This window comes from Lissotriton vulgaris, chromosome 3_2, assembly GCF_964263255.1.
Source record: "Lissotriton vulgaris chromosome 3_2, aLisVul1.2, whole genome shotgun sequence".
Lineage (NCBI taxonomy): Eukaryota > Metazoa > Chordata > Amphibia > Caudata > Salamandridae > Lissotriton > Lissotriton vulgaris.
In genome coordinates this window covers 158478058-158501011 of record NC_141690.1, presented here as the reverse complement: position 1 = coordinate 158501011, position 22954 = coordinate 158478058, and the positions used below count along the sequence as shown (strand labels likewise).

The 22954-nt window shown below is 42.1% G+C and overlaps 1 protein-coding gene across 5 annotated transcripts in view; it reads right to left on the bottom strand.

Annotated features, from left to right (window-relative positions):
• SORCS2 (sortilin related VPS10 domain containing receptor 2) overlaps positions 1-22954 on the bottom strand; it is a 2087100-nt gene that overhangs the window by 564495 nt on the left and 1499651 nt on the right. For all 5 annotated transcript variants that reach the window (XM_086964129.1, XM_086964126.1, XM_086964127.1 and 2 more), the window contains exon 8: positions 9235-9324. In XM_086964129.1, the coding sequence (XP_086820255.1) occupies positions 9235-9324 (90 nt within the window). The remainder of the gene's footprint in view (positions 1-9234; positions 9325-22954) is intronic.

Here is a 22954-nt window from a genome sequence, read left to right as displayed (position 1 = left end):
TATTGCGGTGTCTAATGTTCTACCCCCGGAATCATGTCACTGTGGGCTAGTCTTAAAGTGAGTCTAGAAAGGACATCTGAAAATGTAACCACTTGATCTTGTCTGAGCACATTTCTTTTTTTTTTTTGATTTCAAGAAAATGTTATTGATAAAAATAATGATAAGAATAGTAGGAACAAAATACAATACAAGTGATACAAGTGAATCAAGAGAAATATACAAATAGGGGCTAAAATGGGGAAGGAAACCAAGTAACTGTATATAAAAGTAAAATTAGCCTGTTATAGATATAGAATCTGATTAAGTAAAGGCCACTATCAAAGCAATAAACAAACGTATCACTATCATATTTGGAGAGGGGAACAGGGGAGGAATCAGAATAAAAGAAGAAAGGAAAGAAGAGAGAGAGGTCTGAGCACATTTCTAACTAAACTTAGGTGTTTGAAGTGTGTGAGCATAGGGACTGCTCTGGTTTCATAGTGTCTTGTGCATTTAGTGTGGACACCAGTCGGGCGCGGCTTAAGGTTATCTTTTGATTTTTAAAGTCTATGGTGAGAAAGGTGATGTTGTCTGATAACAGTAACCTTTATTTAAACTTCCCAGCCCACTGGTGCTAAATAGGTCTTGGTTGGATGAGAAGGTATACCCTAAAAGCACGGCTCGCTAAAAATGGGGAATAAAGTAGGATACAGTGAAAGCTCTGTTTAAAAACAAATAATAATTCTGTGCGTACATGGTTATTTGCTTACGGTATAATGCCTACTTTATTTGTAAGGACTATGAGAAGATTAAAAGCTGTTTCTTAGGAAACAGATGATTACCAGTGTGTATGCATTCATGTCTATGTGGCTTAGTTAACTCTTCTAGTGAAAAAGAACACGCTGTTCTCATTAATTTGTTTGGTGGCGCTTGCACAAAAACACTTTAAAATGAGGCAGAGAATGTTTTTGCCTTAATTTGTAAGAGAAACGAGAGATATCAACAAATACCATACCTTCAGCACCTTTTTACTGCATAAAAACATTGACCCCAAATAGTTATAGCCCAAAGAAAAAGTTACTAGTGGGAGCATCTTCTACTATAAATCCATTTTCAAGCATCCATTGGTTCTGTCATAGAGAAAGCCATGAACCCAATGTCTTGCTGCAAAAAAAAAAAAAAAAAACATTTCTTTGGCCCAAGATCCAATGATTCCGAGTGGTATAGCTTCTAGGCTCAAAACTGTATATGACCCAGAGCTCTCTTCCTAAAGGTCTGGTCTATGTGGCATATCAGAATATTTGGGCCAATTAGAACTCACACTGAAACACACACTTCATTTTCAACTTACGGACAAGTGTACATGAGATTAGACTATGAATAACAAATAGTGCTTAACAAAATTCGCTAAACATTCATTAGCTCACGTTTGCTGTGCACAGATCAGTCTGAAAACTCTTGCCTCAGGAAGCAGTTTACAGTAAGTTAAAAACTAGTAAAGCTTGGCCTCATCTTCTGGGTAAACCACACCCACGTATTCAAGAAAAGTATATAGTTCTAAGTGGGAGACTATAAAGAAGTACATAACCCTATTGACAAAAAAATAAAGTTTCCATTTCAAGCGCTTCCAGACTGCTAGCAAATGTATGTGAGTGGCAACTCACACAAACATGTACACACACACCAACTATTATTGCACCTACATGTTTAAGGTCTCGCTTATGCAGCGCGCATGCGCTGCATAGGCAAAAATACCTTTTCCAGTCGCTTTGGCGTTTCAGCCAAAAACGTGCCACGTTCCATTGCCATCAATGGCAAAGCGTGCAAGTGAGGCGATCTACCTCCGGGAGCGCGCGCCACCATATGGCAGCAATTATCGCTCCCGCAAGTGCAGGCCCCCTTCCTCCCCCCTGTGCCGCGCCTCCTCCTGCTGCCCGAGCTTGTTTTAAATGTGACTTGCTTTTGTTTTACTTTCAGGGAAGCGTGTTACAAGCTGTGATATTGTTTGTGTTGAAATATTACAGCTTGCGCCTTGATTTTTTTTTTACTTTCAGGGTAGCACATTAGTTGAAGTCAACCCATGATATTGTTAGCGTTTCAATATTACCATATATTTTTATTCACTTCTAGGCAAGCAGCTGAGGCTCATACCCTGTTCTCCAGCTCTAAAGTCGGCAGCGTTATATGTTGAGCCACCTCCTCCTTTTGATTCTCTGCAGTTTGTTTCAGATGCTACATGATTTGCCTGTCTCAACCGCGTTTAAAAAAAACTTTTATCTGTCTCGACCCTCCACATGTCTTCTGATTAATTTATTTGTCTCTCCTTACCCCCCTCCGAGATTGCGGTTTATTTATTTATCATTAAGTGATACAGCCCACGGCAAGGATCAAAGCCTAGTCTCCCGCTCCAAAGACAGCAGCTTTAAATATTAAGCCACCTCTTCGCTTAATGACAAGCCCCTTAAAGGGGTTTATTGCTGTTACCTCACAGAGTCACTCTCCCACCCTTAACCCCTTCATATCTCTTGCTTTCCCTGAGCTCCCCCGTAAGTGCATGGGAAGTGTATTCCCTTTATTACACAAAAGTGTACACACTTTCACTTTCAATGTAAAGCGCCTGGCTCTCTCTTCCAGAGCCCCTCCCTTCCTGCCCTCACAACATCCACGCACGGTGCATTAAAAGAGGTAAGTTCTTGTTTTAATGCTATCATCTTTTTTTAATAACACCTCAACAAGACATAGGAGGCTGTTGATTTTAGCAAGGTGTTGGCAAGGGGGCCGGGGCAAAACTATCGCTGTCAGGGGTGAAAACGTGTGCGAGTTTAGTTCCGATACCCCTGCGACTTTCATGAATCAATAGCTACATTAGTCAAAGTCCTGTCGTAGTGCTAAGAGAACACTGACTTTTTTGTCTGGATAATTCATTTTCTGGGATTTTTATTTGGTGAAATCCACATTTTACAACGTGAAGTATGTATTTCCTGTTAATTTTGAAAAACAACCCACCTGTATGACATCATTGGTGTATATTATGGTTTTTGAAGCCACTGCTTCTTGTGGGAGTTCCGGTTTCATGCATAAATGGGCGAGACCTCCCCACCTCGGTGCGGGTGCCCCACTCCAGTTCTCTTACGTTAGGTTGTGCACTGCTCTATAAAGACCTGTGCGTGCTCCCACAGACGAGTGTTAGCCATAGGCACCGCTGCAGTGTACAGTGATTCAAGGTTTACTCATGCAGCCTTCCCTAAAAAACACCCCACCAGCTACGAAAACAACTTCACTCCTTATTGAGAAGTTGCCTTTGCCAATCTAGATGCAGTGACCCCGTTCACTTTCAGAGGAGCGGTGCAGTTTAACCGAGTTCTGTGAAAGTTTGTGGTCATGTACGGCCCACCCACAACTTTATAATCCATTAGCTCTTCAATGTGCGACTTTTTTGATGTTTTAAAAAGTTTGCATTCTCTTTGCTGTTCTCTTTCATTTTCCCAAAATAAAAGCAAAAAGGACGGGACGAGTAGGAACCCCTTATGTTGTACGTTTTAAGTTTATGAATAGTGTTATGAATCTCTTATAAACCACACCCTCTTTCCTGCAGTCTCCAAGTTCTGAAGCGATCCTCCAACACCGGAGAGCAGGAAGCGCTCACTGTAACAGATAAAGCGTCTTTTTTGTTCGTAAAGTGCCCCGGAATAATTTTGCTTCCCGTAGCAGCCGAGCAGTGACGTCTTGCTGGTGTGGAGTTTAGCTGTGGATGCGCGTCTGCACAAGGTTTAAAATGTAAGCCTCGCCGCACAGCAACAGAGCACTGACCACGAGAAAGGTCAACAATGCACAGGGGTGTAGTTTGGCCAATAAGAATGGGGGATGTGAGCGTCAGATTTCCTAAATCATGCTGTTAAAATGCTGCTATTATACCACCTTTGATGGAATACACAGTGTATGTAGTTTTGGCTAAAAAAGGGCTTGTCATCTCTACCCTAAGCAGGCATTCGAGACTGAGCATTGATGGTATGGCGTGTCCTTCTCTCTTCTTGGGTGCAATATCATTCACCCCATAGAATTGTCCCTTTCATATCGTAAATATGTTTAACTGATCATTTCTTCTTTAAAATCACAACATCTTATTGAAATAGTCTGGCTATTCGCCATTGAACAGCTTCTAGCCACTCTCAAGTTATGTAACGATGTATCTTTAGTATAGTATACATGAATTACTTAGCCTTTTGGCTATTTGTGCAGGTGTCATCCTACAGTGGTAATCCAAGATTCTGGCACAATGAATTTCCTTCACAGAGGTCTTTTGTAAAGGGAGAGGGTAGAACCTTCCAACCTAACCTGTGTCATTTTCAGGTGTGTAGAGTGTGTCTGCCTAACATGTTTTCTGTGCCAGTATTGCTGTGTACGGGCAATGGCCCTAACCTCTCACTGTAACCGATGTTGCTGTTTTAAAGCTGTTACGCTGCATTTCCCCATCTCGATTGCACTTGTATCCTCTTCAGAAGCATTGACGGCAGAGGCAACCCTGGTGAGATTCATCATTTACCATGGACTAAACCAAGATTTGCCTAATCAGGCATAGTATCACTCTTACACAAAGAAAAAACACAAGCAATATCTTTAACTTTACTAAAACGTTAAAACATATAGGCACCACATATTCTATATGTGTTCCTTCAAACTATGAAGTGCACATTTCCAAAAAAGACCATCAACCTCTCACCCAGCTCCCTTCCTCTTGCTTACCCTAACAATAATCTTGAGGTATTTAAATGACCTGTGTACCTCAATTCACATACTTTTTTTTTTTTATAATTCTTTTTATTATGAAAAGGAAACAAACAAAACATTGGCATCAGGTGATCAACATTTAGCAGCATTGCAGGGTTTAAATTGTCATTCGTACAAAATCATAAATTACAATGTATATAAATTTTGGGATCACGGGGAGTCCTGAGTGTCAACTTCCCTTTGTCTTGTCGGGGGTGTACACAAGTCGCCACGATGGCTATTCCAGGCCCCCCAAATCTTCCCCCACTTCTACGGGCATCCCCTTGCCACATACACTGCCCTTTCCCTAAACATACACCAGTCTAGTTCCTGGGCCCACTTGGTATGCTGGGGCGACTGGCTGGCTCCCCACAATAATTCACATACTTTTATTGATTTTACAACGCCAGAGGCTCTAACTCTCACAAATGCGAGATCAATTTGCATTGCAAATGCTTGTTTAATTTAGGTGCCCTCCTAATTCTTCGGTACCCTATTAGATTAACACAGCTTTAATATTGAGCTACAAAATATTGACTACAGAATACCAACTACCCCTATATTGTGGAGTTGAGTATAAATAGATAAATATAGGTTAACTATTCTAAACCCCACATCAAAGTACCAATACAACAACATGCATATATGTAAGTCATCAAGGTACATAAATGTGATACTACGGCCTCCAAATGCACAAAAAGTTCCTGGGATGTATGTGGATGTATCCAGAGCAGGATGCAGTGGGATGTATGTGGGCTTATTTCACACAGAAGCCTTGTGATTCCATTTAGTGATACAGGCCTAAAACTGAATGGGATAGGATTTTGAGATCTGATATGATCATTGCTAGCCAAAGCATATATGAAGAGGGTTCTGGCATGTTAATGCATAACGCATTTTAAACAAAAAAATTCTTCACAGTGTCTGTGATATGACTTACAGTGGCTACCATGTTATTGTGGTATTAAAGAAATGTACTCTCAGTGGACATTAAAGGTGTGTCATTAGTTATGGGTTGACAATCTCATGGATGACTAGAAGATTTTCAAACAGTTGGTGCCATAATTTTATTTTGCCAATAGGGCAGCGTTGTACTGTTAGTAGCTACACTAGATGGCATATTTCTGTGTTTACTAGTGTCTCAGTGTGACCAACATTTCCTCCCACCAGGTTTCAAAGCTCCTTCATTTGTATTAATTCTGTCACGAACCATAAGCGAATTGTACACTTGGACTCTACCTTCTTCTGGGAGCTAGATATTTCAAAAACGTATAGGCACACTCTCTCACAGTTTCAATCATATAGAATACTGATAGAGTTGTACGTTTTCCAACCTGACCTTTTAAGACTGGCTCCATCATCCAATGTGTGCCATTTTTGTCAAATTCTTTTACATAATTATTCCATTGATTGCTTTATCTGAAGGATGGCTAGCCAGCAATGCTTAGGTGTAACTAACTCTTTCCCCTAGTGCCATGCTTTATGTCTTTATAACCTTCTCTACCAATTGAACATCAGATAATACCCTTATGGCCTGTATAGAATGCATATGATGCCCTTCTTTCCTGGGACAATGAAGCTTGAGCAATTAACACTGTTGAGCACCAGTAGTATAAAGCCTATTAGAACATTGGAATGTTGAGCACTCCATTGAAAACAATGGAGTGCTCAAAGGCTTCTTATGGCCAGTAGAAGCCCAGAGCCTCAACATTCCACTGTTTAACAAAGGCCTCACGGAGCTCGAGGTAATTTCAACCCCCTTGGGTTCCATGAGGCTGTTGTTTTACTAATTAGAACATTCTGCCCTCTAGGGGCGGAACGTTCTAATAGCCTTGGAGCCCTCCATTGCAGGTTCTACTGGCCATTAAAGGCCTTCTCCCTTGTTAAAGGCCCTCACCTTTGACTCTTGCCTTTAAAGCTGCAGCGGGCATTTAATGGGCGATAGAGTCCGCTACGGCAGGCTCTAAGGCTATATTAGAATACTGGAATGTTGAGCGCTCCATTGGAGACAATGGATTAGCTCCGGGCGTCTAAAGGCTGGTGAAAGCCTGGAGATCCAACATTCCAATGTTTGTCTTTCACAGCAAAGCTGCGAACAAAGACCTCAGGGAGCCCGAGGGGATTACAACCCCCTCAGGCTCCATGAGGTCTTTGTCTTACTCATTAGAACATTCTGCCCTGATGGGGCGGAATGTTCTTATAGCCCTATAGCCCACAGTAGCTGGCCTATACATGCTATTAATGGCCCATTCCTTGTTAAAGCAGCTAACTTTAAAAAGGGGGTTTCTTTTCAAAAACCATAGTAAAGCAGCAGAGTTAACAACGTCTTTCTTTTAAAGAAAACACACTACCTAAAAACAATTCTAACACATTGATTATCACAGTTTTAAAAAGTGTTTCCCCCTTCTCAGTACAAAGCAGCCACCTTAAAAACATTATTTTCTTTTTAAAAACCAGGGCAAAGCATCAGATTCAAAAAGAAACTTCCTTTAAAAAAAAACAATTCTAACAACTTTGATTGTCCCAGTTTAAAAAAGTATTTACCGCTTAGCAGTACAGTGCAAGTCTTTCCTGTGCGCCCGCACCCCAGCCGTCATTTAATGCTCAGGGCAATTCAACCACTAGAGCGCCGACCTGGCTGGAGTCTCTATGGTAGGAGTATGCTATTGCAAGTGCTCCGTGCTCTATGGAAGTTGTCCCCTCTACCCCTTCATTCCCAGTGTAAATTAGTCAACTTTAAAAAGGTCTTTTCTTTTTAAAAACCAGTGCAAAACAGCAGATTTAAAAAACGACTTCCTTTTAAAAACTTACACCCTAAAAAAACAATTCTAATGCATCGATTGTCACAGTTTTAAAAAGTATACCCCCCTTGCCAGTGCAAAGCAGCCAACTTTAAAGTGGGAATTTCTCTTTAAAAACCATTGCAAAGCAACAGATTTAAAAAACAACTTCCTTTTAAAAACATTGATTGTCACTGTTTTGAAAAGTATATCCCCTTCTCAGTGCAAAGCAGTCAACTTTAAAATGGGATTTTCTCTTTAAAAGCCAGTGCAAAGCAGCAGATAAAAAAAGACTTCCTTTGAAAAAATACACTACTTACAAAACAATTCTAACACATTGATTGTCACAGTTTGAAAAAGTATTTCCCCTTTATCTGAGCTAATTCAACCTCTAGAGCGCCGACCTGACTCACGTCTCTGTGGAAGGAGTATGCCATTGTAAGTGCTCCCGGGCACTATGGCAGTTTTCCCCACTCCCCCTTCCTTCTCAGTGATAATTACTAAACTATAAAAAGTGATTTTCTTTTTTTTAAAACCAGCACAAAGCAGCAAGTTTATAAAAAAAACTTCATTTTAAAAAACACACTAATGAAAAAATAATAAACACATTGATTGTCACAGTTTTAAAAAGTATTTCCCCCTTCTCGGTGCAGTGAGTGTTGTACAGTTCTAGTATACTATTGAAATCTAAGCGACCCCTGACACTCTAGCGGACATTCTATGGAAAATAGCAGATACAATATTTCAATACAATTAAAGACATACAAAAATTACAACACACATCTGTGTGCTGTGTTTAATAACTTAATTCTAATGTCATAATTACTTGCAACAACTAACACTACAATATCCCTGGGTTTGGCCCAGCTCCATTTCCTCTGGCCTCTACCACCTTTTATTGTAAAGTCTGTAGATGAACTCTCTAGGGTGTATGGGAAGATGGGGAGGAGGTTTAAATACGGCATCAGCCTATTCCCGCCTTAGAATCCGGATCAATTACATAGTCAATGGTGAAACCTCCCTCAAGATTGCACTAAGGTCTCACTCCATGTCTGCGGTGCTTTCTAAATACATCTGGCTCCATCTAATATTTTGCAAATGTTTTTAATTTTAAGTTGTTAAAAATATAAAGTAATTGGATAATAGATCAGTAAGGAATGAATCTTCTGACTGGATCTTCTTAGGTTTACTCACATAATTAACATTTAAAATCCAATTTTGGAAAGTCTGCAATAACATTCAAGGTAAGAACGTCTGTTCCATGGACAAGCAAAGATATTTATTTACCATTCCCTCTTCTCCTAATAATGTAAATATTTTCTTTAAGAACTATGACACCACATCTCACCATGGAGCCACTAATATGATATGCTTTGCATATTCTCAGTAAATATAACCCCAAGCTCCATATCTTGAAACGCTGGCATGTAGAGGGCATGGGTATCACAGCTGGAGCATCTGGCGCATCTGCCTTCCCTTACTGACAATCCACACATTTAATGGGCGGCAGGTGCTGCATAGTCCAGTTTAATCCCCGAAATTTACAACGTCTGTAATTGGTTCTGCAGAAGGCACAGTGTCCTCGCTCACACTCATTTATATGTGGGTGTGCTTTAGACATGGAGATTGGAGGTGCACAAAAAGTGGCATTATTCACTAAATAAATATTCACGATGTAAAAAGAATGAGATGCGATCACTGGGCTTACCTTGGGAAGAGCATACTTTGGAAGTCGTATCTGTACGAAGTCATTACGCCTGTATGACACATAATACTTGGTCTGATTTCCCGATGTTGACTAAAAATAAAAACACAGAAGTGACACATTTGTTTTATCCGATTATAACTGTTTACCAGACAACTAGACATTTGTATCCTGCTCGCTTTCCTCTTCTCAATCTAAACAGTGATACAACCTGATAGAAGGGCAGCAGGCGGCACATCCCTGAAGGTTAACGTTAGAAACGTAAAACCCAACTACTGTCAGAAATATTGTGCCAGGCAGCATGTTAGCATTCCCTGCAGCGACAGCCGCACACAGACACCAGTTTATTCTTAGTAAGGGGGAATATCATTTTCTATCACTTGCAATGCACACAACTCATTCGTACACATGTATCCGGGTCTGGTGGCTCAGTGGACTAATGCATCCACTGCAGGGGCCTGTGGTCGACCTCGTGGACACAGGTTCAAATCAATCAGCCATTCATCAATTTGAGGTCGATAAAATGAGTACCATTGAGTTGGGTAACAATATACATCTGTTATTTCAGCGCCAAGATGCCCCGTTGATGGGGTGAACGTGCGCTTTACAAATACACATGTTATAATGGAAAAAGAGTATTACATTTAGGAAAACATACATAAAAGCAATGTACAGTTTACAGTACAGTACAATAAGAACAAAAGAGTGCCTGTAATGCAACACAGAGATGCAGTACAAAAGGCAAACCTGCTTAATTGTAAGCACACCAATGAAAGAGAAGGCTAGGGACCATTTCCACCTCAGAATCATCAATAGTACATAAGTGTAAGTAATTAGGTTGTTGATTGACTGGGGTGTGAGCCCTGGTCAATCAGCAACCCCAATCCTTGTCAGGGTACGGCATAAGCCAACCCCAAATTAACCTGTGTTCACCCCTTTGTTAGCTTGGCACAGAGCAGTCTAGCTTAACTTAGAGGCAATGTGTAAAGTATTTGTGCAACATTTCAAACAGTACAACTGTGAAAGCACACCACAAAAGGAGCCCACAACAGTGTTAGAAAAATAGGATATGTTTTAATAAATTAAACAAGACTGAAATGACAAACATCCAATGATTAGACCTGGTGATGTTGAATTTTAAAGTTTGTAGAGAAAATAGCGCCAGAAAGCACATGAGCACTACGAGAGATATCTGATTACGTTGGACCACAACAAGGTCACAAGTTCGGCTGACCGTGATGGAATACAGGCTACTACAGGGACCCGGTTTAGGCCCACTGAACAGAGAAACTGAAATACTTGGTGCAGAGCATTGGTTGGATCCGTGCCATAGATGTGTCACGCAAGCAAAGCGATGCATCGGGTTGAAGATGCAGCAAGGCTGTTGTGCAAGGTCCTGTTGCGTCATTGTTGAGGATCCCATTGACAGGCCTTTGATGCGATGTCCAGTGTTGGGGATCCTGCACACAACTAATAATGTGTTGGTTCAGAGGAGCAGCGAGGTGACAATGCGTAGTCTGGCATTGTTGTCGAGGATGCTGTCGATGAGAGATGCGAGGACCTGGGCTGTGGATGTGCGGCACCCCTGGGCGGATGCATCGGTTCCGAGAACTGCAGTGGGCGATGCAGGTGTTTGCGGTGGGTCCAATCCATTCAGCAGCGATGTGTGTATTGTGTATTCTGATCAGGAATGCGTCAATCAGCAGATACTATGCGTCGCTCAGCAGATAAGTTTTACTGGCAAGCACCGTAGGCCCACTTCAAAACGTCCCGGACTGGGGTAGTACCAATTGGCAGGGTAGAGTCACAGTCGCTCGCGGAATTTGCAAAGTTTGCGCAACGTTGCACTACGCGAGCTGCACGTAGCACATTGCGAACATGCGTAGTGCAGCGTAGCGGTCATTTTTTGCTTGTTCGCGGTCCTCAACGTCATGTTCGCGACCGCGAGCAAGCAAAATGACATCCCGGCGAGATTCTCAACGCGGAGAGGTCAGATTTCTCATTGTGAGTGGTTGGGCATGCTCGCGACCGCTCTCAATGAGAAACTACCAGTTCGCGTTGAGAAAGCTGCCGCTCGAGTAATAATCTACTCCAGCAGCAGAAAACTACAGCTCGCACTGTGCAAGATGTCGTTTTCAATGATTGCACAGTGCCGGATGCTTGTCCTCACTGTGCAATCATTGAAAATGCATCTTGCACAGTGCGAACATGCTACTACGCAGCTCGCGTAGTGCTACGTGAAGTTCGCGTAGTGCAAAGTGCACTTCGCGTAGCTTCGCGTAGCGCTACTTCGCGAACTACGCCCACCCCTACTTATGTCCCTGAGGCTTCAGACCAAGAGGCCAGCCAACTAACACTAGGAGTCACTATGTGTTCTAGATTCAAGAGATGCAGGCCTAGTCCCCACCCAGGAAAGAGGACAGGGGTCAGCAGGTCAGCACAGCAAAGCAGGAGTCAAGTAGAGTGCAGTCCAGCAGAGTGGCAGTTCTTCAGCTGTGCAGCAGTCCTTCTTCCTGGCAGAGTGCCCACTGGTCAGAAAGTGTACTGAAGTGTCTGAGGTCCTTATTTTACAAGCAGTTGTGCCTTTGAAATGGGGATAAGCTTCTAGAGGCATGCCTTTGAAGTGCATAGATACTCTGTCTTGCCTACCCTGGCCCCAGACTAACTACAGGGGGTATACAGCCCTTTGTGTGGGGAAAGGACATCGCATATCCAGTTGTAACTGAGCCTGGGACCAGCTCCTCCTTCCCATATGGCCAGTGATGACCCACTCAGTCACATCTAAGTTCCCATTGTGTGTGGCTGTCAAGGAGGAATACACAAAGCCCAACTATAAACTACACCCAGTCATGTGACCAGAGGACAGGCTGCTGGCACCAAATGGGAAGGCAAGAAAATGCCAGCTTTCTAAAAATGTAATTTTCAGAAGTGTAATTTAAAATCCGACTTCACCACGAGTTAGGAATTAAAATTAGGATTCTAGCGACATCAAACATGAACCATTTATATTTTCTCATTGGGACATTACACTTAATAAAGGTAATATGGTAATTCCATTATTATCCTATGGGAGATATAGGCCTTGCAATAGTGAAAAATGAGTGTAAGAGTTCTTTACTACCAGGACATGTAAAACGTAAAAGTACATGTTCTGCTTTTCACATACATTGCACCCTGCCCCCTGGGCTGTCCAGGGCCTAGCCTAAGAGTGACTTATATGTATTGAAAAAGAAGTTTTGAACTTGGCAAAATGTTTATTTTGCCAGGTGGACATGGCAGTTTAAACTCCACACACAGAATCTGCAATGGCAGGCATGGTTCATGTTTAAAGAGCTACTAAAGTAGGTGACACAATCAATGCTGCAGGCCCACTGGTAGTATTTAATTTACAACCCCATGGCACTTATAGTACCACTTTGCTATGGACTTAAGCATGATGCAGTGACAGTGTTGGCTTGTGCAACCATTTTCAGTTTACTGTTGATGCTTATTCTGAGTATACTGGCATATGTGCTGGATGTAGGTCTGAGTTCTGCCGGCCATCAGTTAGAGTCCCATGGTGAGGTGTCCTTGCCAAAGATCACTCCTTCTGTCTTGTTTGTGAGCTTGAGACAGTTGATTTCATTCAGTTAGTGACCTCAGTCATGCAGGGGGTGAACCTGTTTCTTGTGTTGGGGGATCTGGTCCAATTGGTAAAGTATGAGTTGCAAATCTTCAGCTTAGAAGTGGATATTGATGCCATGTGCACAGGTAATGTTGGCCAGAGGGATCATGGATGCGTTGAAGAGAGTGGTGTTGTATGATAAACCTCGAGGCACTATGCAGATAAGTACGTGGGTTTCCGAGGAGTAAGCTGCCATGCTGACAGTTTGTATTCTATCTGTTAAGAAGGAGCATATCGACCGGAGACAGGGTTTTTGGATGCCCATCTCGTGCAGGCTGCCTAACAAGGGTGCGGTTTGAGACCGTGTCAAATGCTGCAGAGAGGTTGAAGAGAATGAGGCCCGCCATGTCTTCTCTGTCAAAACTCATGTAGATGTCGTCTGTGGTGGTGATGAGTGCTGTTTATTTACTGTGGTTGGGCCTAAATCTGGACAACGTGGCATTGAGGAGCTGGCGTTTGCGGAAGTGGTCAGTGGGGCATCGGTTAGACCTTTGCCTGATGTTTCTTACATCCATTGATGTTGCATTATTTGGATAATAATGACTCCATGAATATTCTGTTCCGAAGCATATCTGTCTTTTAAAGTATGTTATTGACTTGTGAACTGTTTATGTTTATGTTTATAAAAAGTATAGCAGTTTCCAAATGTTTCATTAGACTTAATCAGTGGATGCTAATTGATAGAAAAAAAAGTATGGTATTTTTATAGCGTTAGGATAAATTTAATATTGCCTAATAAATGGGGAATAGTGCATTGTTATCCAGTTCTGATATGGTAAAACACAACATAAAGGCAGATGGAGAGGGGTGTAGTTCTGGAGTTTTCATTTGCCCCAATAGCTGTTGTATATATCAAAAGGGACATGGCTGGAGGTCTCCTTTCATTTTTTTCCAGGCAAGAGATAAATAAGTCAAGAGAAAAATATTTCTTGGCTTATTAAGAAGAAAAAGAAGAGAACGACAAGCAGAAGGATGGAATTATCATTTCCAGCTATAAAGAAATCGGGCAAGCTGTTTTACAAAACACTTGTGATGACCTTGAAGAGAGGCTAGCATGCTCTGAGGGATTCTTGCTGTCTTACACAGTTGGTATTTGATATTTGTGTGAGAAGAACAGCTGATATAACTAATTTTAAATTGGCCTTGCCTCTTTGACACAGCTGCAAGAATAAACAATGACTAAGCTGAAGAACAATTAGTCTTAGATTTAATATTCTTCTGACTTAAGAAGTTGTAATATTTCAAGTGTTAAAGTAGTGTAGATTTCTGGAGATTATGCTCAGTTTTAGCACATTACAAATCATTCAGCCTTCTCGTATGTGGAATAATACCAGATGGGAGCAGTTGCGACTTTGCTACCAGTCAAACCCAGGTAGGGAATTCTATGTAGAAAGGGAATTAAAGGAGCTACATATCGACTAGGTAATTAAGTAATTTAATTTCATGCTTCATTTAGCATCAATTCAGCACAAAGTCAAAGTGAATTCTGCACATTCCCTATCAATCAATCAATTAATCAATCAATCAATCAATCAGAGTACTTACCCATGAGGGTCCCAACGCGCTGAGGGGAGGAGGGGGGTGGGGCTGCTGCTGCTCTAAGAGCCAGGTCTTAAGGAGTCTTCTGAAGGCAAGTAGGTCTTGGGTGTGCCGTATGTGGGTAGGGAGGGTGTTCCAGGTCTCGGCGGCGAGGTAGGAGAAGGATCTGCCGCGGGAGGTCGTCCGTTGGATGCGGGAGACAGCGTCGAGGACGAGGCTGGTGGAGCGGAGCTGGTGGGTGGGTGTGTGAAAGCTGAGTCTGCTGTTCAGGTAGGCTAGTGCGGTGTTGTGGAGTGCTTTGTGTGCGTGGGTGAGGAGCTTGAATGTGATCCTCTTGTCAACGGGGAGCCAGTGAAGGTCTCTCAGGTGGGGGGTGATGTGGCTGCGGCGGGGGACGTTGACGATCAGTCAGGCAGAGGCGTTTTTGATGCGTTGTAGTCGTCGTAGGTGTTTGGCTATGGCCCTATGTATGCTTGTTAGTATCTTTTTATGAATGTGTGTAGTGCAAACCAAACTGAAGGCAATAGAGCGGACAGGGTCAAAGGCAATGACAGTCAACAAGTGATTTGAGAGGTAGCTGGTTTGTAGACTGTTACTGCATCATGATGAAATGTTCTTAAAAGAGAGGCATCTTCAACACTTCCCTGAATTTAAGCAGGGTTGGGTAAGGGGTCCTGCTGGATACGAGGATGTTACCCAGATCCTGAGTTCGCTGTTAGAAAAAGCCTGGTTCCTTGTTTTGTTCTTTCACACTTCTTCATCTCTTTTCTATCGTGTCCTGGCTGTGGGTCTACTGAGAGACACCAGAAAAGGTGAGCTTGTCAGCTAGATAGGCACAGGTGCCAGTTGTGATTGCTTTGCAAATGTTGCAGCTGGTTTTAAATATTGACAAGGGAAGCCAGTAAAGTTCCATTGGGATAGGGGGATGTAATCATGTTTCTTTCTTTCTTTGTTTCTCCTGAATGAGACATACTGCAGCATGCAGGATGTCCTTAGGGGGGAGGCACAGTGTGAAGTCTGGGAGGCCATGGAGCAGGGGTTTTTCACAAGTCTGATGTGAGAGTATGAAGGCTTGAACAGCAGTTCTAAAGTCACTTTTTGGGAGGAATGGTCTCATTTTCTCTGGTAGAGAGAGCTGGGACTAGGCTGTGTATTTTTGTTAGGCAATGTCTTTTAGAATGAGGATTTTATCTGGTGTGAATTCAAGCAATTGGGAATTGGGTGAAAGTTAGATCTTAATACCATCAAGGTTATAATCACTGGGGTGGGTGTGTACTATGTTTTGCTTGTTATTCTAGACAAATAAATCAAATTCTGTCCTGGCGGGGTTGTACTTCATGTAGATGCTAGACTTCCAGGTATGAATGAAGTTCAGGCAGTGGTTGCGTCTGGAGCAGAGGAGACGTTCATACACAGTACTATATTGTCAGCAAATTGGTGACTTTTTATGCTATAATGCTATGTCACTCCCTGTAGGAGTGGATGCTCAGAGTGTGTTGATGTTAATTCCTTTGGATATGGATTACAGAAGATGCAGATTACTTGTCTGGTTTCTTTATTTTAAGGAACAAAGGGCACGATGTAGGTAATCTCGATTTACCTACTCTTAAATACCGAATCATACCGATTCGGTATTTAAGAGTAGGTAAATGGGATGTAGGTAATTCCACTTTTGAAATTACTGAATCAGAATGATTTGGTAAGTACCAAATTGGTATTTACCGATTCGGTAATTGCCATTGATTCCTATGGGCCTCAAGGCCCATAGGAATCAATGCCAATTACCGAATCGGTAAATACCGATTCGGTAAAATTACCGAATTTGCAAGGGGGACAGGGTGTCACTTTGACACCCTGTTGCACCCCTCAATTGTGCATTGGTGCACATGTTGCTGACATACATGCCCTTAGGGCACGTATGTCTGCAACATGGCACATTTTTTAAAGCAAAAAAAATGCTTTTTGAAGGGTTTTCATTATTTACCACCAACTTCTAGTTGGTGGTAAATAACGAATTCTTAAACCCTTGTAGCACTGATTACAGTGTTACCTACATGTTAAATTACAGAATCAGTAATTTTACCGATTCACTATTTTACAGAATCGGAAAAATTACAGATTCGGTAAAATTACCGATTCTGTAATTTAACATGCCCCTACATCTCATTTTCCAAATACCGGTCGGTAACGGCCGAAATAACCGAATTTCGGCCGTTTCCGACCTGTATTTGCCTACCTACATCGGGCCCTAGGTGATGTCTGTTCATTTAACGATGGATGGCGAAGAATGAAATTCTCTTATCTGGTTTCACCTATTTTCCCCAAAATTTTTGTTGGAAACCTGTAATGTCACTTGCGGAAAAAAAGGGATGTGGGGAAATGCAGTGATCTCACTTCCTGTAGAGGTGAATGTGGACTAATGCAAAGATGGTAGTTCCTGTGAAGATGGAGGTCGGATGCTGGAGGTTTGCACACTCACACTGGCTCAATGTGAGTTTAATTGTCAACAAACAGTATGTATTTGCAGAAAAAATAATTTGATTTAGCGGACTTACAATGCAAAGTGTGTCTTTAAGGTTTATACATATAATCATCTAGATCTCACGGCCCATGCTAATTACAGACCCATTTCCCTTCTGCCTGCTTTGGCGAAAATTGTGGAGAAGCACGTCCATCTAACCCTTGCCAGCTTTCTGGAAGCACATAATATTCTACACCAGTCACAGTCGGGCTTCCGGTCTAACATGAGTACTGAGACAGCTCTGCTTGAAGTCACGAAGGCCATCAAGGAGACCTTGGACTCCGGGGGCAAAGTGATGTTGGTGATGCTGGATCTCTCGGCGGCGTTTGACACCGTCCCCGATGGCTGTCTCTTTTCTAGACTTAGGGAGATCGGTCTAAGGGGATCGGTGTACGGTTGGTTTGAGTCTTTTCTAGCTGATCGCCAACAAACGATCTGGGCTCCTCCGTTCTCTGTAACGATGCCGCCTCTAGAGGTGGGAGTGCCCCAGGGCTCAATTTTGAGCCCAACTATTTTTAATATCTATATGGCCCCCCTGGCGGCACTGGCTGAGGCCCATGGAGCTCAGATCATGTCGTATGCTGATGACACCCAGCTTCTCTTCTCGTGTGACAGAGGCTCCGATTTTGATGGCGAGATCATCAAAGGCTGTCTAGAGCCTGTATTCGACTGGTTTCAGCGAAACAACCTCAAGTGCAACTCCGACAAATCTGAGGTGTTGTTTTTTGGCTGCCCTCCGGACCCGAGGTGGAAGTCCTGGTGGCCGGTGGCGATGTTTCCCCCCTCCAGTGACTCTGCAGTCGCCAAAAATCTCAGAGTGCAGGTCGATAATGGCCTCTCTCTGAAACCTCAGGTGTTAGGCCTAGCGGGCAAAGACTTTGGTCTCCTGAACATGATCAGGAAATTCCTGCCCCTACTCTCGCTGGATCACAGAAAAGTGACTGTGCAGGCATTGATAGGCTCACGCCTGGATTACGCCAATGTGCTGTATCTTGGCATGTCGGAGTTTCCTCTAACGCACTTGCAAGTTGTCCAAAACTCTGCTGCTCGTGCCGTTTTTGGCGTCAATCGGAGAGCCAGTGCCAGCGATCTTCTTAAAACCCTCCACTGGCTCCCTATTAGAAAGCGCGTTGTTTTTAAAGCGCTCACTGTGGCCTTCAAGGCACTTCATGGCACAGGAGCTGCGTACATCCGAAAGCGGATAGCGTTCTATCAGCCATCTAGATCGCTCAGGTCTTCGACCTTGGCCTTGGCAGCTGTACTGTAGTGGAGTTCCTATTTTCCCAATAGGCTCTGAGCTTTGGAATAACAGCAGTGTAGACATAGGACTGAGGTCCTCTAGGTCTCTACTAACTATGTTAGACTTAGTTTAGGTTTGCCAGCTAGCTCAGAGGTCACTAGAAACTTTCTCTAATGAAAAGGGAAGGGGTTAACTTCCCTGATTCAGACAAGAAGGGATTCAGTTTCTGACAAGTGCATAAACATGACAACTTTGCTCCCTCAGAATAAAGAGTGTATCTCTAGAGTCGTGTGAAAACAATAGACGGCTATTTCACTCAGTCAATCGTGCATACTTAGTTTCACCAGAGTGCAGAGAAATAGAGAGACTGGCGTTTTCAATAAAAAGGTGTTATTTTATTGAGCAGTCTTCTTTCTCATGCAAGAGAAATGAATTGCCACAATTGCAATACTTATTATGAAGTAAAGTGCGTACAGTAAAAGTAGTATTACGAAATAATACTGTAAAAGCATAGATATGGTTTCTTAGCCATATGATACTTAAAATTGATAAAATATATATATACATAAAACCATTGACTAACGTACTCAACTGGTGCGTCTAACTAAGCCTACCCCGATGTACCTGACCTAAGCCTAATACTTGGGAAGAAGTAAGTAAGTAGCAGTTTAGGATTGTTTTTGCCAAGTATCTGATTCAAGAATTCTCTTTAAGGGTTTAGTCAGCTCCTTACCTTAGTAATAGAATGTGGGAAGTCTGGTTTCTCTTTCTTCAGGACTCGATCTCCCAGCAACCCGCAAGGGTGACTCTGGAACAACGGAGCTGGATTTTCTCGGCGTGAGAAAAAGTAGCTTCTCCAGCGCGTCAAAGGGTAGGGGCGGCTTCCGTGGGCTCTCGCATCAGCTGGGCTCTCGGGCGTGTAGATAGCCGCTCTGCTCCAAACCACCGTGTGTTTGCTTAAGACAACCGTTTGTATTTTATACCTGAAAGGTGCCGGGTTTGACGTAAGGTTGGACATAAGACGTCACTAAGAACTAACAGTTCTTGCTGGACTCCAGGAGTTCTTGTTCAAATCAAAACAAAAGCAGGGGGGGAATTTCCCGGGCTGCTGAAGGCTTGGTTTGTTTAAAGAACGCGTTGTGCTTTCTAGGAGTCGATGGGAGTAGCCGTGCTGTGCTTTGGACTGCATGGGCTATTACTGAATATGGATATGATGCTTATGCCTTTGCAAGGATATTATTGATTATAACCGCACAAGGGCATGAATCGGGAATATCGAATTAGGGTCCTAGATAGAAATACATCACCCACTCCACGGATTAATGTCCATCATTACTAAAAAACTAAGAAATAATAAACATGTAACAATGCATGTGTGTTTTCCAACCCACCCCAAAATACATATTTCGCATTTGAAATGGTATATGGTAAATACACGAGTATTGGTACTGTACGCTTTTCAAGCAGTGTCATCATTAAAAAAATTGCATATATATATTAGCTGAATGGTTTGCGAAAATTTACACATGAAATGGCTCTGAATACAGAAAAGAAGGTCAACACCATTCCATCACATATTTATTCAAAGTGCTGTATGTGCTAGAGGCTGAGGTAAAATATTGTCTCTAGTATCCTAAAAATAGAAGCTCTGTTCTCTAAGAATAGTTCTACTTTAAGCAGAGTACCATGTGCCAAAAAAAAGGTAAATATTTTGGAAATGGAAAAAATGATTTCGTTTTCAGGGGAAAAAATAGTTCCAAATGTTTTCAGTAGCTTTGTTTATCAAAAATGAAGGCCGAATTCAGAGTTCAGGGAATGCTGTGTGATCATTGTTTTTAAGAATTATTCTTGTTGACAGGAGAGAACATCCTATCAGACAGACTCGCAAAAAAATGGTCTACAACATCAGGTGAAAGTTCGACCAAGTTCGAAAATGCTGCGACTGTGCAGGTTGGAGCGTGATAGCTATCGTCGATGTTTGGATCAGCAATGCTCACAGAAGGTTGTACCTGTATGGTGCTCCTTTCCTCTCGTACCTCATTGCCACCTACTCGTAGTGGTGAAGTCTCAACGAATGCCGTCATCAGAATAGGTAGCCGCTGGGGACAACATGATGCATGAGTCGTTACCGGACCTAGCAAAGTATCGATATCCTTTGGTACTGCTGATGGTAGTGTAAGACAGATGTCTAACACGCATTCTTCTCCGCATAGCAGACATCGAAGCACAGGTAAGATGCAATCCTGCCAGATTGGTCTGAATGCAAGAAACCAGGTTGTAGTTAGATCTCTTAGCCGGGCCAATCCGAGGACCTTAGTGATACGGTCTCGGTATCTTATTGCTAGGATTGTTTCTTCCATTGTTGCTAGAGTCTTGTCTGTGGATTGGCTTGCCATATTGGAGCAGAAGGAACAAAAATAAAATTCCTACCACGAGTCCCAAGATTAATGGTTGGCCGCCAAAGACAGAATGGACAAAATTCGGGAAGATGCCCAGAACTGTTTCAAAGGGTGCCAACGGTCCAGAAAAAACTGTCTTAAATAAATGTGCGATGCCACTGGTATCAGACATGTTTAAGATTTGTCTTAACATTTCTGCAAAATGCGCGGGGCGATTTGTCGATAAAAGAGAATGTATCTCTGCCGATGTCCTTGCCATTTGCAGATCATACGTTTCTTTGGATGACGTTAGAGGTACAGTTGTCTGTAAAATAATATACTTCATCCTGCTTAAAGTATCAATTCGTATAGAAGAGATATTCAACGAAGGCCAAAACCCAACCACCGTGTTTGGATTGCTGTGTGGATACAATACTTGCTTACAGCAACCGACCCTGGAAGTTACGGTTACGAGATAAGCTTTCCCTGGCACCATCCCACAACAGCTGTGGTCACTTATTAAAATGTAACTCCCGTTACTAAGCTGCTTGAAAAATGGCTCTATTTGTTTTGCAGGCGTGCCATGCAGGTGACATGAAAGGTTATTTGAAGACCCTTCGCAGGCTCCATGCAAGTTGATACATTTACACAGAAGTGTACCGCTTAGTGCTTTTTTACATTTGTTACCACTAAGGAATACATCCCTTTTCCCTTCACTATAACATCTGTGTGTTTAGGGTAAATCCCATGTTGATTTGATGTATTCTTTACCCAACTTTTCATACTGGCCTGCAGGTATATACTCCTGGCAGTATTTGAACTGGAAAGGTGTTATCGGAATTGTAATGGTTCCCTGTATTATCCATTCAATAACAGGTCTCTCTGACATTGTCAATGGTAATCTCTCAAGTTTTTCAATGCTCAGAGTTGTATAATCTGCTCCTTTTTGTGCAAAACTGATTTGTTTATCAGTATGGTTAAAGATGCCGAATAATGACGTTGTGTTGATTAAACGCCATGGTACTTAGCCTGAACACAGATTTTGCAACGTCCAACCAAGCTGTACAATAGATCGTCATTGAGACTGTCCATGTTGTACCATTAGTAAGTCCTGTTCTATTATATCAATAGCAGATGATACATTGTTGTCCAATGAATATATTCTGGAATACAGAATCGTTAACCCATTGTCCACAACAGAAAGTGATTTTTCCAAATTAATACAATCAATTTCTCGTATTTTTTCTGCTGTTTCAATTTGCATTACTTTCCAAGCTTCATTGTACGCAGCGTATATACCGGCCGCTATGAAACGTTTTTGACGCTGTTTGCGTGGTCCCATTATGAAATCACGCAAGTCAGCACCTTCTTTAAGTAAAATCAAGTGTTGCTTAATTTCAGCCAGTGTGGATTTCTGTAGCCACTCAAGGCATAGCTTTCCTACACTGTATGTTGTAACTATCCCTGGATGTTGTCTCTGGGAGTATCTTGGGTCTGGTCTGGTCATTTTTAACCCCTGTCTTTTATTCAGGAATCTATCTTGACAGTTGTTTGTGTCTGATGGCCAGATCAACCACTTTTTCCAATCAGGATGTGTTCTGTTTTGGTTAAAAATATGGGTTATGTCTATCTCCACATCTGTAGTGCTATCACTATCAGTTATGGGTTTCGGAATAGACAGTGTATTTAAGTCTTTTATCTTAGCTAAGCCAAGACAAGTAGTTTGTTGAATTGTGTCATTCAAAAATATAATTTGTTCTGGGATCATGCAGGCCCTAAATAATGCTTCTAGGCCTTGTACTTGCCAATCATTGGTACCCCAGATTGTTTTTGTTTCAATGTTGTTTTTCCAAAATTCGAAACCAAATGTAGACATTTTGTCATAAAAATGTTCAGAATAAATCAATTTAGTATTTGTCAACATTGTTTTCATTCCTGTCCTATTTAACATTTTAAAATAAAACGTTTTTGGATCACTGTTGTTAAACTCTGAGAAGTACTGAAATTTCTCATAAAATGATTACGAGCTGCCTTTTGGCGGTGTTGTACAGTGTTCCCATTGGTTATAAGATAAAACATTTCTAGGCTGTGCAGTTTTATGCAAATAGTGATCACCAAAGTGGTTATAACAGTATAACTAAATATTTTCAAAGTCTCAATCATCGGAGAAAGTACTTGGTGTCACAAAGTCACTTAATGAAACCTTGAACTGGTGTGGATACTTCAAGAGCTCAACCAGGCCAAAAATGTCATAATCAGTTCTGTCCCATGCTACCCCACCGGGTATTGGTTTGGCTGAGATGTTTACTGGTGACAGTTCTCTTTTCTCGATGTGGGAGGATGTGTGAGGCTTTAGGACCAAGTTGATGTTCTGACTTGTT